Source organism: Mesocricetus auratus, unplaced genomic scaffold, assembly GCF_017639785.1.
Source record: "Mesocricetus auratus isolate SY011 unplaced genomic scaffold, BCM_Maur_2.0 Super-Scaffold_100006, whole genome shotgun sequence".
In the NCBI taxonomy this organism is placed as follows: Eukaryota; Metazoa; Chordata; class Mammalia; order Rodentia; family Cricetidae; genus Mesocricetus; species Mesocricetus auratus.
This window is the reverse complement of record NW_024429190.1, coordinates 103,336,973-103,355,612: the sequence shown is the minus strand read 5'-3', so window position 1 is coordinate 103,355,612 and position 18,640 is coordinate 103,336,973. Positions and strand designations below refer to the sequence as shown.

Genomic DNA, 18,640 nt, shown 5'->3' with positions numbered 1-18,640 from the left:
AGTCTGAGCAATTAGATGTGGGGCCTGTTTAGATTTAAAGTCTCTCTCCGAACCTGTGGCTTTCACCAGCTAAGTGCCTCAGCTTCCCACTGCAGCACACAGGTAATACCAGCCCCCAGCAGCGCAGTGGGGATTGCACTGGGAGGTACAGGAAACTTGTTCCATGCAGGTTATAGGCTACCTGAAGGGATTCTGCTCAGGACTCACACCTCCCCCCTTTCTAAAACGTGCTCATGAAAATTTTTAGGCTGTTTGGATAATGGATAGTTTTTCTTTTACTTTCAACTTTGGCAGATAGTTTTGCTGGGTATAGTAGTCTAGGTTGGCAGTTGCAGTCTTTTAGCACTTGCAACATATTGCTACAGGCTCTTGTAGCTTTCAGAGTTCACCTTTAGACATTGGGTGTAATTCTGATGGGTTTCAATGTATATGTGTGGGTTTTTTTTTTGCAGCTTTCAATACTTTTTCGTCTCTGTATATTTAGTGTTTTAACTGTGATAGCTTGAGAGTGGGGGGCATGAGGGAGATTCTAGGGAGGTTATCTGAGGGGATCTACAGTGGAGAAAAGGGAGAGGGGAAGTTGTAAGGATTCAGGCATTGTCTGGCCTGCCCTTGTCACCTGGCAGAATGCACTCAGGCAGTACCATGGTCAGCCCAGGTGCAAAAGACCCTTTTAAAAGAAAGACCTCTGCCCATTTAAGCTCTCTTTCTACTCTCTCTTTCTCCTCTCTTTCCCACTGTTCCCCTGGGGCAGACAAGGTTTTTCCTGTCTCCCTCTTCTCTTCTGTCCTCTCTCTGTCTCTGTGTCTCTTCACCTCTTTTTTTTCCTCCCCCTCCCTCCCATGTCTAATAAAACTTCTCATTTAAGCTCTGTCTGCCTGGTATGTTTGTCCTCTGCCTCAGCCATCCTTGCCTTCCATGGAATCTGTCAAGGTCTGCCACGAGCTTTATCGTAACGGAAGTGATGTATTCTGTTTTAATTAAAAACATTTAAATAGATAAATAAAAAGAAGGGATCCTTATTGTGTTCTAAATAGAACCGCAAATTTCATATCCCTTAACTGATAAAATGATAGACTCACCATAAAAGTTAGAAAAATGAAGGTTGAAAAAAAAAGAGAAGAAAGAAAAACATCATTTGTGGTTGCATAGCCTGCTTTGAACACAGTAGATGCACTTTTAGCTGTCTGCATGCAGATTTCTGATTCAAAACAGAAATAGGTCCATGGCTGCTTGTATCATATTGCAACACACTGTATTCATTTTCCCTTCATTCCCTGACACAAGGCGGGACTCATGCAGTTGCTAAGGTCGGACTGATCTCCTTTACAAGTTCCTTCCTAGGGCTTTTGTTGTGTGCTGCTGCTGTAGGCCAGGAAGGGCTTGTTGCTGATTCTAGACAGTCCTTGGGTTTCTCTCCTTGTTCTTCAAAATCTAATGATTCCAGTAACATGAAACATTTCCTGGCAAGACCAAAGCATTCACCTGCCTGATTCCAGCCAGAACCAGCCTCCTAAGAAGGAAGGATGACTTCCTCAGGTGGCAAGAGAGAAGTATATGACTGGTCCTTTAGCGAAGAGCATCTGGTGGCATAGGAGCAGCAGAGAGAGCAGCCAGGTGGGGAGGAAGGACACAGTGACCTGTTGAATTTGTCCCAGATCTGGGATCTCAGCTTGGCACACATTGTGTTGCGGTTGGGAACTGTTAACATGGGCACAAGTTGTCCAGAATATCAGTCTGTTCAGCAGCTCCTTCTCACAAAGTGCAGGGGACAGCTGAAGAGAGATCTTATGGGAAAGTTACTGGGAAGGCAAGAGTTAAGTAAGTCAGTTCCCTTTGGGATGATTAGAAGGGAAACACATCCAAACACTGCTGAGAGACCAAAAGGGTCAGACGAGGGTTCTCTGACTGCAGGGATTCATTTCACCCTCCTTGTAAACACAAGACTGGTGTTAGTTTTGTTAAACTTTTGTATTTTCAGTACTTAATTAGCCTTGGGCTTAAAACCTAGCTCCTGCTGTGAATTTTGGAGCATTTCTGGTAAGCAGAGGGAAACCCCTAGCTGACCGCTGAACTTAGTAAAACTTTCCAGTGATTGCCACTGAAGTTTCATTCAGATACCAGAGGATATTGTTAGCCAGGATTCGTCTGGCCTGGGGCCCACATCCCAGGCCAACACATCCCCCTTCCCACAGGTGGGAAATGTCACCATTAGAGAGCCACAGGACGACACACCTGCCTTCTTGCCTGAACCTCATTTCTTATCACATTGTAGTGTATCATCATCACCACCACCATCATCACCACCACCACCATCATCACCACCACCACCACCATCATCATCTCCTATCTGTTCAGCATCAAGCTTTATTCAGAGAATCCCTGAGTATGAGCTGTGGGTGGATAAGTAACCATAAAGACCTGGCCTTGCCTCCTAGGCCACCCATGGTACAGGGAGAGATAAGTTCAGTCTCTTCTGGCTGGGTTTTGGGCACTGGGATGTAGGTGCAATATTTCAGGGACCTTGACAGCTTTGGCATGAAGGAAGAAGACCACAGGATAAGGAGGAATGATGCTTTTCTGGATCGATTCAAGAGAGAACCCCAAGAGTAAGCCATGTGATCTGTATGTATGTTCTCAGTGGTCAGGGAGAAGGATGAGCCTGTCCGCTGCGGTATCACAGGCCCTTGCTACATAGCAGCTCAAAGTGTCTGCTGAAACAGCACAGCGGATCTTTATGTTTCTTCATGTATATCTCAGGGTCCACTTCATTCTGAGAGCCTGTAGGTCCTGGTGTTCAGGTCAGAGGTCTCAGTGTTCAGGGACAGTGTCACCTCTTGGCTTTATGCTCTGTTGGTGTCTGGTAGTGGGTATTGCTGTTGGAGTTGAGAGTGGGTTTTTCTGCTTCTAGAACCCAAGGTCAGATGCCTCTGTCTCACTGCTGTCTGGTAGGTTCTCCTTAAGTCTTAGGAATCTAGGAAAACCCTTTACATTCACTCCTTTTATTGGACTCTCTGCCTCTGTGCTCAAGCCAGAAATATTTTTTCCTTGTGTGTTATTGTGCCTGGGGTCCAAACAGCACATTTGAGACCAAAACTTTGCTGCTGGAGCACACCCTCACTCCGCACTGCTCCTTTGAGAGCCCCGTTATATTGCCCCAAAGGATTTGGAAACTGCAGATGGAAAAGGATGTGTTTCGAGTGACGCATGGCCACATACGATTTTTCTAGCTGAGCCTTGGGTGGAAGGCTGGCCTCTGCTGGCCACTTAGAATGGTGCCTCTTTCCAGTTCCCACATTTGAAGGTAGAGGTGGGAAAATGGAAAGAAGGTAGATATTTATGCTTTGGGAATTACCCTGCCATTTATCACTTAAAAATAACTCTCTAGACACCTCAGAGCCAAGCTGAAGCATGAACTCCATGCTTTTCCTAAATTGAAGCTAGAGGCGAGTTTCAAGAAAAGCAACATATAATTCCCACAGCTTCAGTGCCCCGGCTCTTTTATGAGGACATAAGCATCGTGATGTCGTTTTCACACCGACACAAAAATATTGTGAGCTCCCGTTGGAATTCTCAATAAGAAACAACATTTCCATTCAATGGGAATGAAACTAAATCTTCATTCAAACCCACTTTTGTCTTAGGATCCGTTTATGTTCTTAAAACCACTAAAGTCCATCAGAATTTTAGTTCATGTGGGTTATATCGATTGATATTTATCACGTTAAATTTAAAATTAAGAAATTTAAAGAAAAACTAATTTAAAAGATAGAAAATGTGTTATGGAAATAATGTGTTTTATGAACAATAGCTGGCGTGCATTTTTCCCCTTTATGTGACAAATTTCTTTAATGTTTGATGTAAGCAGAGAGAGGAGGATTCTCACGAATGTGTCTGTGTCAGTCTGTTATTTGTTGATATCCATGAAGTGAGCCAGCTTCACTTAGATATAGTGTTGGAAAAAGGACTCCCTGCGAGTTTCTGGACCACTTTTAGAATTGCTGCTCTAAGCAAATTAGTTATCACTGTATGTAATTATTTTCTAAATTAGTGATTGGTCAGTGCATAAATTATAAGTTTCGCTGTGATATTTTCTCTTGTGTGTGTGTGTAGGCACGCGCGCATACGCTCATGTGTGCAGGTGTAGTGGCTTATGTTGGTTGCCAACTTGGCGCAGCTGAGAAGAGGCAGCCTCAGTTGAGGTTCATCAGTGTGGCCTTCGGGCATGTTTTGCAGCATTTTCTTGATTGCTAGCTGCTGGAGTGGAGCCTGGCGTGCTGTTTGTGGTGATTTCTCTGGGTAGGTGGTCCCGGGTTCTATATGGAAGCGAGCTGAGCAGAAGCAGGGAGCAATCTAGTAAGTAGCATCCGCATGCTGTATGCATCGTCAGTTCCTACTTCTGGATTCCTGCTTGAGTTCCTGCCCTGGTTTCCTCAGTGGTGGATTGTTAGGTGGAAATGTAAGCTGAAACAAATCCTTTCTTGCCCTTTTGGTCTGAGTGGTTTATCGCAGCAGCAGGAAGCCCACTGGGACAGCATTTGAGCACGTACCTGTGTGATTATCCAGAGGAAACTGCACGCACCTTCTACCTTCTTCCTTTTTGTTTTGTTTTCTATTTTTCCTTTTTTCTTCTTTAAGGCAAGGCCTCTAACTGACCTGGGGCATGCAGGCTAGTGTAGGCTAGCTAGCCAGCCAACCTCAGGGATTCACCTGTCTTCATCTCCCAAGTGGTGGGATTCAAGTGTGTGCCACCTTGGTGTTGCCTGGTGGTGCCCCAAGAATGGTGGCGGTGGCGGGGAGCTGTTGCTGCTGCTTTTCTTCCTCTTCCTCCTCCTCCTCTTCTTCATCCTCCTCTTCCTCCTCCTCTTCTATTTCTTCCTCCTCTTCCTCTTCCTCCTCTTCCTCCTCTTCTACTTCTTCCTCCTCTTCCTCCTCCTCTTCTACTTCCTCCTCCTCTTCCTCTTCCTCCTCCTCCTCTTCTTCCTTCCTCTTCCTCTTCCTCCTCCTCCTCCTCTTCTTCTTCTACTTCTTCTTCTTTTCCTCCTCCTCCTCCCCTTCCTCTTCCTCTTCTCCCCCTTCCTCTTCCTTTTTTCCTCCTCCTCATCTTCTTTCTCTTCCTCTTCCTCCTCGTCCTCCTCCTCCTCTTCCTCTTCTTCTTCTTCCCCTCCTCCTCCTCCTTTTCCTCCTTCTCCTTCTTTTTTGTCTCCCCTCCTTCTGCTTTCATGTCTTACTCCCAAAAGAAAAAAACAAAACAAAACCAAAAATAAAAAAAATAAAAACCAGATCGCAGGCTCCACATCGGAGAGTGGACCAGGGGCCATGTACTGGTCGAGCGAGCATTCCACCTCCGAGTTACCGCCCCAGGCCTGCAGGCCAGTATCAGTCCTTTGGATTGTGACTTATTTTACTTAACATGATGATCTGATCCCTGGTGTTTGATGGACTTTTAAAGGGAAAAGCTGTCTTAAACCGAGAAGATGAGGAAACCAAGAGTCAAGTCGGCCCCTTTGGGATATTCCTCAGATGTGACCTCATTTGATTAGCTGACCACTGTTCCTTTCCCCGGTGCTGCTCTGGCTCCCAGTCAGAGACAGACTCGATTTCCCTATCTCTCTCTGTCTGGCTTAGTAATTGTGACATGTAACCCACTGTTTCCAACTGCAACGAGCCTGGAGCTGATGAAGTCTTATGTCTATATCCATCAGAAGGAATCATACAAGTGGTACCTTAGATTCGCCTGCCTCTAACACTGCCCTCTCTCCTTGCAGAAATACAAAGAGTACGAGAAAGACGTTGCCATTGAAGAAATTGATGGTCTCCAGCTGGTGAAGAAGCTGGCTAAGAGCATGGAGGAAATGTTCCACAAGAAGTCTGAGGCAGTGAGGGTAAGTCCTTAGAGGTCTGTTGTTGAAGGACATACAGGCCGTCCCTTTTAGGGACTGTTGCTGATGAACCCAGCCTGAAGTTTGCCTACCACATGAATGCTCTTGTTTGCCCTCATTTCTTCATTCTGGTTGCCAAGCATAGCGTCTCCTCACTCCACTCCTCACATAATGGGAATCTGGCGCCCCCTTTTCTCTTTGGATGTTATGCCTTGAACTCAGGGGCTGCAAAGGGTGGGTCCCCAACTCTGAGGCTCTCACTAGTTTCTCAGAATCACTCAGGGGGATAGTGTGGTTCACTGGACAGATGTAAAACATCTTTAAAAACTGATTGCCATAGGTGTGAAACTGAATGCCTCGCTGGGGCGGATGAAATCCGGGAGAAGCTGAATGTTCTCCTTGCTTTATTGGACCATTACCGTGGTTACAATGTTTGTATCGATCCAAGTAGCTCACTGAGATTTCATATCAGCCATACGAAGGGAATTGCAATGTGTGTATATTGCTAAGTTGGTTCCCTACTTTATTTTTTTACTGTTGACCAAACAGGACGTCTTAGGATGTGTGACTGCCGTGGTATCCTATATTAAAGCCATATTGATATACAGTTGCAAGGACAATTGCAGCCCAGAGAGGTCTTTTGTTCCCGAGTCTAGAAGTTTTAGAATAATAATAATAAGAAGCAAAAATGTATCCGTTGCTTTTGCCATTGTTTTGACCAAGTGTCAAAAGAGCCCTGAAGGAAGGGGTTGCTTTGGCTCACAGTTGGAGGGCACAGTCCAGTGTAGCAGAGAAGTCTGCGGCAAACGTGAGGTAGCTAGCCAAGGTGGCTTCTGCAGTCAGGAAGGAGAGAGCTGGGTTGGGGAGAGGGTTGTTGGTGCTCAGCTCACTGGGTAGGACTATAACCCAGGACTTCCCTAGATATGGACTGGACCATCCCACATCAGTTAAATCAACCCAGAAGTCTCCTTACCAACTAGCCCAGATGTTTGTTAGCTAGAAGATTCTAGATCCTGTCAAGTTGAGAAACAAGACTGCCACACATAGAGAAAAACATCATCTGGAATTGTGACCATGTGAGAGAAAATTATAATTTTGCCTTTTTGTGTGCTTTCTCTGTAGTCTGTTTTCTTTGCCTTTCTATATGTGTGCTTGCATTTTTCTTCCTTTCAAGTTTGAAATTTATGGTACCTGTTCTCCTTATAATCCAGCGTTTATCCTTTCTTTCAACCATTTTTGGTAATTTCTCATGCCACTGTGTTTTGTGGTTTCCTTAGATGGCTGACATACGTTTATTAATTGACTCCACTGCTTTTCCCTCCACCTATTTGTACATTTAAATTGTTTGCAAGTTTTGAAATCAATGTAACTTTAGCGAATCTTCATATATAAGAAATCAAGCCACCTGGTTGGTGGACATCCCTTCAAGGACTTTGCCAATGTTCACGTATCTTGTCTTTAACTTAGCGGATGATGGAGGTTTTGTTACTATCTGCAGCTTACAAAGTGGAGACGGGGAGGGAGAAGCTATGTAGCTTCTCTGCAGAGTATGAGGCCCCAGGTCACCACAGTCTACATTCCTCATCACCCCACGTACTCAGTATCCTAGGCTACACATTGTTTTCCACAATGGCAAGTTCCCATCCTGAGGGCATCTAAAATGTTCTGAGCCTGCCTTTAAAATTATTTGTGCTAAAAAAAAATCTCTGCCCCAATAAAGTTATGTTAGTTCACAGCCCCTCCAAGTGGCATACTTTCCTGAGTCATCCTTGCATATATACATATATGTATATATGTATATATCCATAATATATTTTCACAATATATTTATAATTATTTTTATTTTATCACGTTACTTTTAATTCTGGGGTTCTAATTTTTTAAATTCCAGTCATGTAGTCTCTGTATATCTGTGCATAAATGTCTGTGAAGGGGTACACATGTGCCCCAGTGTTCATGTGGAGGTTACCGGTCAACTTGCAGCAGTCAGTTCGTTCCTAGGAATCAAATTCAGATGGCCAGGCCTGGCAACAAGTGCCTTTATCTGCTGAGCTATCTTTCTCAAGGGTTGTTTTTGTTTGTCGTCCGATTATTATTATACCTTTTGAGACTAGAACTCACTGTGCAGTCAAGACTCTCAGACAGGACTTGAACCCAAGTGGTCCTCTGTTCCATCCAGGGTCCCAAGGTCCTGGGGTTACAGGCGTGTCACCACACCTGGCTCATTTTCATTCCACTTTAAACACTCATTAGCAATTGTTATCAGCTTGAGTGAGGAAATATTGTTTCCATCTGCGTCTCTTTGCAAATCACAGAGTTTCAGGGAAGAAAACAAACGGGCATTCAACTGCTTCTGCAGTTGATAGACAAGGAAAGGCCTGATGTCAGGGACTTGGGGGCACTTGGGGGAGTACGTACGTGCTGGGCTCTTTGGCAGAAGCCTCAGATCCAGGACCTTGGCCCTTCGCAGTGCGTGCAACTCGGACTGTAGATGTCCTAACTGTGATTTCTGCTCTGCTCCAACATGGGAAGCTGGTGAGGACAGCTGAGCGGCCTCTGAGGCTTTCTTCTCTCGTACCTTCCTGGAGCCATGCAGAGTGGGTGTCTACCGGGTTACAAATACTCAGGATGCACCCGGCCTGGTGCTAGGAGGTTATGCCATTTAGATTTGTGTCAACCCCAGGAGTCATCACTGTCCTAGAAAGGAGCACAGAAGCTGAGCTGCATGAAGTCACTTGCCCAGGCCACACCCCAGGGCTCAGAGGGGTTTAGCTTTTGTATCCTAAGAGCACAGCTGTGCTGCATGGCCCTGCAAAGCCCGGCACCTGACAAAAGCACTCTGCACACTGGAGAAGGCTCTGCCATCTTGTGAGCGTGTGACAGAGGATTCCTGGGGCTGCAGGAAGCACCTGGGTGGGGACAGGAGGAAGCAGGAGATGGCTTCAGCCTCTCTGTATTGCCTATTTTGAAACCACTTTGCCTCAAATTAGTGACATTCAAAACAAAACTATTTGATACGGCTGGTGCTGTTTCTTTGAGAAGAAAAAAAGAAATTGCCCTATTTGAACTGAAATGTTCTGGGATAAGGCCAGCCCGCACACTCTGAAATGCATATTTTTTCTGTATTTAAAAGGCCCAGTGTAAGCAGGCTGGATGCTGCTGCATCTTGGGAATCGCATCCGTTCCTCCACCCATCCCTCTGTGGCTCATCTTACCCCTAGGCCTTTTAATTTTCATCCTGTCACTGATCCAGACATCACGCTTCCCAGCAGTGTTTTCCACTAAGTTTTAGCTTCCGGTGGGTCTATCTGGGAACAGTAGAGATTGGCCCAGTCTCCTTGTGACCCTCGCACCTCTGCTGGCAGCAGTTAAAAGTCATGGGGCATTTGGAATGGACTGCTGGCTTTTGTTGAAGTCCTGACTGGGAACCCTCATGACATAATGACACCTTGCTTCCCCAGCAGGAAGCTTTCTTTTGGAGTCTGTGAGCACTGGAGGAGCCAAAGACCTCAAGTTTGCATTGAAACCGCCCCTTTCAGGACTTCGCTAGAAGGATCCAGTCCAAAGGAGTGTGTTCTTTTGCCGGGAAGCTCACCTAGTGGACAATGGGCCAGGAGCAGAGTAGATTTTGGGATTATCATTTCCCCAGCTTCCATGCCTCACCTCTAGTAGTTTTCATCAAATCAGAGTCCTGGAGTCCTCCTCTATGCTTCTTGGTGTCCCATGCTTATTGGTCCGATGTCACTCATCCTTGTGACTCAAGCACACGTACAAGGAAAACCCGTCTTGCAAGCAACAGTGAATTAAAACTAGCAGTGACATGTGTGGAGAGCCTCGAAGGTGTCTGTAGCCATTGGCTGCCATTGGCCCTCGTAGGAAGGTCCCATTAGCACTGGGGAGACTGGGCTCCAGTAACCCAGCCCTTTCACAGCCTGTCATCCTCAGACCGTTGAACAGTATTGTTCTTTTTCCTCTGTCTCTCTGGCTTGATTTCATCCTTTTCCTCCATCACTTTGCCCAGTGATTAGTTGGATCAGAGCGATTTTTATCATGCTCCAGCCCGATTTGAATTCTTCTCCACTATGCAATTATCCTATCATAGAAAGTCCTATTTTCTGCCCGTCAGATGTCTGAGGTAAATGTGAAACCTAAAGTGGCCTGCCCATTATATAACCTCTGTCATACGGCTGGTAATGGACTACATGCAACCTTTTTTATTTTTTTGGACTAGCAAATTAAAAATAACCTTAGCCTCTATAATTGCCATTAACATAATGGTGCCATCATTATGACAGCTTTTCTTAACTCTATTTTCTAGCAAATTTTAATGCCATGGGTAGTTTGAATAATTTTTGTAAATCCATTCGAAGAAGTCTAGGTCCAGGTTGTTGCAAGGAGCAAGGCTGCTGCTCGCTTTTGTGCGTGGCGGTTACGTGCAAGGCCTTGTTTCTCCGTTTCTGTACTCAGACACGGGCATGCATGCTACCCAGCCCTCGGTGGATGTTGCTGAGCGGTTTCCGCCCCCTGTGAATGGCCAAGAAGTGGAATCGGTTTGCTTTTAGTTCGTTAGGCATCTCAAGGGGTGTTTCCAAACGCCGGATTTAGCAGAAGTAATGTGCACCTGTCTCCTGCCAGAGGCACACTCCCGTTGGGCCATTCTAAGTGACACCTGGGATGCTTGCCTATGACACAAGTCAGAACTTATTTGAGATACTGGCAGCGGGCAAATTTGGCACGGCTTCCCTAGCTGCTGAGAGGCTGATAGTGAGGAAGGTCCCCTGAGGTGAGGGGACCGGGGAAGGCAATGGGTAAGCTATCACCTGGTCTTGGTTTTGTGGGCAGGCAGCCCCCAGCTCCAGCCCTTTCTTTACTAGGAGCAGTGGAAGCTGTCAATCACCTGGAGGCCTCTGCTCTAGCTCCAGGGAACCACTGTGGGGGAATTTGTGATTCTTAGGCACACCCTCATCTCTGCAAGGTGGCATCTGTAAGAGTGGTGTTTGCCTCGGGTCGTGCAGGAGACCCTCTGCCTTTACCTTCTAGATTTGGGCAGACTTGCAGCCCTCCCCCCGACCCTGCCCCATATTCTCAGGGGGTTCTGGTTTCTGCAAAGGGTGGGGCTGGCTATTTGCTGAGTCCCACAGTGCTTAGACACCCACAAACGTAAACACATCTCTGGGAGAAAGGGGTAGGGGAGCCTGAAGAGTCTGCGTCCTTTGGTAGACTGTAAAGCAGAGCATTGAGTGTTTAATGGCTATTGAAATCATCCGAGCTATCCGACAGAATGAACTTCCACGAGGACAGGGAAGAGAGAGAAAGCGAGCTGTAACTACACGCACGGCATGAAGAGTTGGTTGTTTTCAAACCTTTGGATGTGATGTTCAATTTAAATTCCCCCAACCACTCGCAGCTCATGGCTGTAAACAAGCTTAGTCCCCCTGCACTTGTTTTCTGATTTCCATTGGTAAGACAAGACATTGGGCACTTGAAAAGGGTTTTGCTTAAAAACGCACACTCGCTTCGTGGAAGAACTGAAAGAGACTAGACTTTGTGTTCAGGTCTCCTTCCTCCAGCTACCTGCTGTCCATTGTGGGACCGATTCCTATTATAGCTGGTGCTGTGGAAGTAATTGCTGTTGTAACAGTAATTCAATCTCAGCGCATTCACGCACCAGTTCCCTGATAGGAGCTTATCTGAGAAACCTCGGACTTGAAAGCTTTTTATCTAGAAATTCCACATGCCGTGAGTCGCTTTTCATAGGTAACAGATATAAGTATTTGCATTTAATAAACATTTACCTTCTCAGAAAAATGGATTTCTTTCCCTTCCAGAAGAAATTCGCGCCAGTCTTCCTAGAAGCCAGAGGGTACCATTAAAGCAACTTTCTTTAGCTGTTTCTTGACTGATGTGTGTCTACATATGTATGATTATAAAATGCATCTACACTGCCCCGTAAATATATACACCACAGTCACAGGAAACTGCAGACAGCTAAGGCAGACTCTAGTGGCAGCAGGATCCAGGAGTGGCTAATTGCTATGGAGTAGAATGAATACTTCTGGCTTCAAAACTCATCCCTGTAGATGTGGAGAACTGTTGTTAAAACATAGCTCCCAAAATCTGTCCAATAAGCTGGAAATGAAATTAACAAATTTGTTGATAATTTCTAAATTATTTCAGTAGAAGGTCACACATCCTAGAATATATGAGTAGTATAAACTAGACACCGTTGATACAATGGAGGGAGAGGGGGTGGAAGGAAGGAAGGAAGGAAAGGAAGGAAGGAAGGAAGGAAGAAAAGGAAGGAAGGAAGGAATGAAGGAAGAAAAGAAACATGAAGTTGGGTGGGCAGGGAAGCAGGTTGGATCTAGGATCAGTTGGGGGAGGGAATGAGTGTAATCAAAACACATTGTACAAAATTCTCAAAAGAACTAATAAAAAATAAATTTAAAAATTAGCAAATTGAAAAGTACAAGATAAGAAATGTTCATAAGCATTCCTGCTTCCCTTTTGTAATGTTGAGTTCAGAATGATTAATTACAGGTCCTCAGGATCTGGAGTCTTCAGACACTGCTGCTATACTGTCAGTCCTCCGCCAATGGATGTAGCTGAATTTAAGCTAATTTTACGTGAGCACTCATTTAGTTTATAAGCCATTCCAAAGGAGGCTTTATCATGTGAGCATACCACATCTTACATACATATGCATACACATACATACATACATATCTGTGTGTGTGTAACACACAGAAACAGACACCGTCAGCTAGCTTGCTATGACATTCATGTTAAAGCTTAGTCAGAAGACAAAGCAAAACTAATTTTCCAACTTAAAATGAGTGTGAATCTAAATTAGTAACAGAGTGGAATAAATTGCGACCACTTGGTTAAACTCTGATTTTGCTTAGATTTTAAAATGTCTCTGTTGTGGCCAGGCCTTGGTGGCGCACGCCTTAATCCCAGCCGGTGGGAGGCAGAGCGGGCGCATCTATGTGGGGAGAAGACAAGGCCTGAGTGGATGTACAAGCAGTTACAACAGGTCGTTCTTTAGACTACTAGCTCCTAAATGATGACAAGGGGATTTTTTATTAATTACGAAAGCTTGGGTCTTAGCTTAGGCTTGTACCCAACTAGCTCTTAAAACTTAAAATAACCCATTTATGTTAATCTACATTCTTCCACATGGCTTATTACCTCTCCTCCTAGCTGTGCCACACGTAATAAATTTCAGGATGTTGTGTAGTCGGTGCAACTCTGTCAAATAGAGAACAGCTTACCCAATCCCAGCTTTTCTGTATGAGTGTCTATAATGTCTTCATCGTCTTATCATTTCAGTGAGGTTTCCTGGACCCGGCCATTCCTAGATGTGGTGGGTCTCTGTGAGTTCCAGGCCATTCTGGTCTACACAGTGAGTTTCAGGCCAGACAGGACGGTATGAGACTCTGTCTCAAAATAAATAGATTAACAAATAAGTAAATAGATAAGTTTCTCTTTTGTTTTCTTCTTATTATTTCTACACCAGCTTGATAATTAACTTGTAAGCTTGTCCTTTTCAGATAAAATGGGCTTGAGATAACAACTTTACTGATTTTCTAACATGAAGTAGAGGAAAACAAAATCCTCCAAAACCAAACCCAGATAATTAGGTGAAAATCAGATACCTCTATATTGTCATCTCAAACAAGAATGTTAGATTAGATAAAGACTAATCCGCAAGACAAAAAGACACATAAATAATGACATGAAATCACTAGTTACCACGTACCCAGAATAAAGAACACATAATGGATACATAATATTTGTTTATATATTTATGAAATGTAATGTTTATAATAAAGCAGAACACATTCAGAAAAAAACAAGGTAAATAATTTGAGATGAAAGACATGAAGATCAAAAGGTAAAGCTATTTATACAGATTAGATTAATTTATTTCCTAGTTTTAAGATCAAGTCCGCAGGAGGCGGACACACTTAGGAATGAAAATTTCTAGCAAAAGCCAGACAGTCCTGCCAGTGGAGTCCTCTGACATTCCTCAGCAAATCCCAGCGGGGGAACCTCACCGTGAAGCTTCCTGCCCAGGTTTTACCCAGTGATTTTAGATAGTACCAGGATTACTTCTCCCACTAGGGTTTACCTTAAAAGAGACAATGACCGTTGTTTCCTTTGAAACAATTTGCTCCTCTTGGGGTTACTGGAAAGGAGAGTAGACAGAAAGGATGAAAGGATGACGGAGGAGGAAGAAGAAGCTGGGTCAGAGGACAGATGAGACTAAGGAGTGAGGACCATCCTTTAAGCTTAGTAAAATCCCAGTGCTTGGGAGGCAAGGAAGAGAGGATCCTTGGGGCTCACTGACCAGCTTGTCTAACCTAGTCTCTGAAGTCCAGATCAATGAGAGGCCCCATCCTAAAGAAAGTGTATGGTGTTTTTGAGGACTACACCTGAGGTTGTCCTCTGGCCTGCACACACACACACACACACACACACACACACACACACACACACACACACACACACCAAAGAATTTGAGAATGTCAAATAGCCCTTATTTTTAAAAGTACCGGGATGCTCAGCTGATAATTAGCAAAGGTAAAACCAGTTGAAGTACTAAATGGTATTTCCCCCCCTAATAGGACCCTCTTCTTGAACGTCTCTCTCCCATTTTCATGTCTTTTTTTTTCATTCTCCAAGGACAACAACCTTCTGTGCTAGCTGAAGAGAATGCTGTTTTATATCAGGTTTATGTCTGCTCGCGGGTATAAAACCTCCCTGACTGTCACCACAAGGTTAGTTCCTGTCACTGTGTCTTGGGATTGAGACATAGAGGGAATATTTTATATCTGTCATTGGGGCTGAGCCAATAAGTTTCCATTCAACCCAAGAAGGGTCTGTGTTGTCTTGAACCTCCCTGTGAGGCAGTTGCACATTCCAGGGGCTTTTCCTTGACACCTCTACCATGTTGTGCTGGAGGGAACAAGGGCCCCTTTTTGTTGGTGTTTGGATGTTCAGGCACTTGTTCAATTTTTAAACTAAAAATGAGCAGGATTGTAACAGGGAAGACACAGAAAACACAATTATCTATTTGAGAAATGGCAGGAGAAAAGGTTGAATGCTCTCACATACATGCTCTGACAGGATATTCCAAAAAAAAATCAGGAAACAACCAACAGACATTCCAGAATAAGCCAGTGGACCATTGTACACAACAAATGGGTTACCTTGGGCCCAGATAGAGCTCATCCAAACCCACACAAGGAAGCAGGGATGCTTGCATACAAAGGCCCATGCTGGTACCTGACACAAAACCTGTTACTCTTTCTGTATTGCATTACCCAGGGGTTGTGCTTGGAGCCCCACTTTCGATGCCAAAACCTGGACATAAGGCACAGTTATTAACACATAGGGAATAGGAGATCATTTATTATGCACCAAATATGAGTGGCCCAGGAGCATGGACTTGGGTTGCTCCAGATAACGTGTTCCAGCCAAGAAGCAGTTAAATGAACACTGTTGTCACGGAAGGAAGAAAGTTATTAGCTAAGACATTTACTGAACACATTTGTGGTGGCATCAGACGGAGTGGCGGGGGGCGTCAGGTGGGAGGAGCTCCACAGTAAGTCTCAGATGTTGTTGCCCGATGACATTCTGAGATTTGGGGTTGGCACACACGGCAGTGGTCAATTAAGCTACACCTTCCAAACGGTTCGCTTGGTAGTTTAGAAGCTGCGAAGGCACCTACAGCAGGTCGGCAAGGTGGCTTTTAAGGGGATTTAAAGTAGTCTAAGGTGTTTCTGGCTCCGGCTCTGGGGCATTTCAGCTTCTCCACAGTCACAGAGCTTGATGCTGTCAGTCTGCCTTGTAAAATCTTCAACACACATGCAGGCTGTTTTAGCTGCCTGGGAATTTCTGTTTCTAGTGTGTTTAATGACACAGTGGTTGGAAGCCAGCGTTTAAGAACAATGCATATTGTAAACATTTTTACATGACGACGAAGATGGGTTTCTCTTAGTTTTCATAACTATAGAATAATGCACTTTCTGATGTTACAGCTAAGCAGTTCTCTCAATAAATACTGAAGTCTTATTAGCAATAACGTAATAGCTCCCCCTGTAAAGAAATTTGGCCATGCATTTGGTGCAGAGTCAAGGCCTTGGGCATGTGTTGCCATTTTGAAGCATGTAGGATTGGTGAGACTCTGGTTTTGCACTGGCTTCCCTCAATGGCCATTAGTAGTCTTTTGGCCTTTGTCATCCTACAGGCAAGAAGGGATGATCCATTCCTCTGTATCATTTCCTCTGTGTTGGTAGGTCTCTTCTGGCTCCCCACGGGGGTGTGAAGCAAATTACATCAAACCAGAGAGTAAGGCTTGAGAGTGTGCCAGGTCCAGGGAGGTCTGGGGCTCAGGCACTCTGCCTGGCATGTCTGGGGATCCTGCTCTTCTCTTGATCTTGCTGTGGGTGGGATGCCAGCTGGTGGGATGAGCTCTGAAACCCCAGCTTCTCAGTGCTATCACAACCAGCGTTTCAGACTCCTCTTCTGGAAGAGAAATCCCTTGTTCCAGGACAAGGGACACTTGACAGCCCCTCCTCAGAAAAGCCCCTCTTTCTGTTCTGTGTCTTTTGAGCACATAGACTGAACTCCCAAATCACCTTAGCCCCCTCTTCTTAAAAGTGGTACATAGTCACTAATCATCTTTATCCATGCTCATCAGCTGCATCTTTGCCAACTGCCTGTTTATCCTTACTCGTGTTAGCGCTGTGCTGAGTGTCATCCCAGCTTCCCTCCGTTCTGGTGCTGACCACAGTGTCAGAACCTTCAGAGAGGTCATCTCCGCTCTGGGGTCAAGGTCAACCAAACCAGCTGTAACTCTTGAGGCCTTCCAGACCCTTCATGGCCGCTTCATACAAGCGAGCCATCTGCACGCCTCCCGCGCCAAGCTGTGGCTTGCTTAGACTAGCTCTGAAGTTGGCCCAATGTCCTGAAATCGGTGAGTAAAGGGGTAGAGAGTCAGGCAGGTCTACTGCTCTGAGGTTAAAGATTTCCATAGGGAGAGATGGGTGAAGATAGCTTTTCTCTTCCTCCTCCTTCCTTCCTTTTACCCTCTTTTCTTTCTCCCCCCCTCTTCCCTTCTCTCTGTGTTTCTCTCACATACACACATGAGAGAGACAGAAAGAGAGAGAGAGAGAGAAATAGAGAAGGAGAGAGTCAGTCCTGATTCCTGGAGAGCTGTAGGAGGAAGTCATCCTTGGGAGCGCACGTGTGCCCCCAGATGTGCCCCCAGATGTTCCTCCCTGTGCCTGGCCAGAGGCAGGAGATGGAGTGTGGAGCTGGATGCCCATGAGCTTGTGTTTGCCTCTGCCAGTGGTGAGCACGGACAGCTCGCTCTCTGTGAAGTACAGCAAGCTGGGTTCTATGTCTGAGTGAGAGGTTTTCGTAAACTTGGTGACTGCTCCCTGAGAGCTCAAAGAGGAGAGAACAATCTCACAAGCTCCTGTCAAACACTCCCTATCTGGTCCAGGCTGGGTCCCAGCTGTGGAGCCGCTGGGTCAGAGCGACATCTTAAGTCCCTGCCCCAAGTCATTGCCACCCTGTCATTGTGTGTGTGGGAGTTCCAAGTGTTTTACCTCAGTGCATATAGTCCTACTAGAACCAAGAGGTAGTCAGGGAAGGAACCCTGACAGACCGAGGCAGGACTTTAGTGAGTGTGTGGATGAATGCATGTGCCACCTGCATCGTGATGATGTGTTGTGTTAGGCACCCGTGCTGGAGGAAGCTCAGCTCTAGAATGGTAAAGAGCCATCACATTTCCCAGGAGTGCCACCTTAGCTGTCCTTTCCTTGCCCTGGAGGATCTACCTCTGGAGTTTAAATTCTCCCTGTAGTTTGCATCTGGTTTCTGTTTTGGAAGGAAAGAGGAGGAAAAAGAAAAATGCCGTTAAAATCCTACGTCCCACTCTCTGTTGCTTGTTTTGAATTCTCCATTGACAACACCTGCTTTTGGAAGCTTTCCAGTGCCTTTGATTGAGAACAAGTGGTCCAGGCATCCTGGAAAAAGAGGACCATGGTCATGGAATGCTCGCCTCATCTGAGATTACAGCACTGTTTTCTGCCATTAGCCAAAGAGCACTCATGACCGGCCGGGAAGTGTCTACAGGCTGCTTGCTAACCCTTGCTATGCTCTTGGGCTACCTGGTTCCTTGTGTTTAGAGCCCAGGGGCTGCTCTGCAGGTGGAGCTCAAGCCTAGTGCTTCAGCTGAACCCAATCGTGTGGGCTGGGCTGGCAATGGAAAGCAGGGCCCCTCAAAGGGGCTGGTTCCAGTTTGGTGTTTTCAAAGTGCAATGTTGTCCCAACACACTGGGCTAGGTAGGGGATAATGTCACCTAATTTATACTCGGCCACAGTGAAAGAAATCTTAAAAGGTTTGTGGGTGGGTGGCAGGAAATTACAGCGAATTACTGACGTGTCACCATCAAAAGATTCAAATGACAAAATGAAACCATAATAATTGTAGTAATAATAATAGCAATAATAAGGGATCACTGCTTCTGATCGTAGAAATTACTAACAACAGATCAACATGCATAGTCGCTATGTGCAACTGGGGACTGGCGTTGGCGTTGGCAGCAGCTTTTTTTTTTTTTTTTTTGGTCTTTACTCAGTTTCCCCTATGGAGAACAGGAGCAGCTGGGCCTGCGAAGAGTGGAATTATTTACGCCTTCTAAATTAGGTTAGGAGGAGAAAATGAAAAGGTAGTTAGGGAT

The 18,640-nt window shown here is 45.4% G+C and overlaps 1 protein-coding gene across 1 annotated transcript in view; it reads left to right on the top strand.

Annotated features, from left to right (window-relative positions):
* Cacna2d3 (calcium voltage-gated channel auxiliary subunit alpha2delta 3) overlaps window positions 1-18,640 on the top strand; it is an 812,900-nt gene that overhangs the window by 191,204 nt on the left and 603,056 nt on the right. The window contains 1 exon segment of the mRNA XM_040747790.1: window positions 5,769-5,885. Coding sequence (XP_040603724.1) covers window positions 5,769-5,885 — 117 coding nt within the window.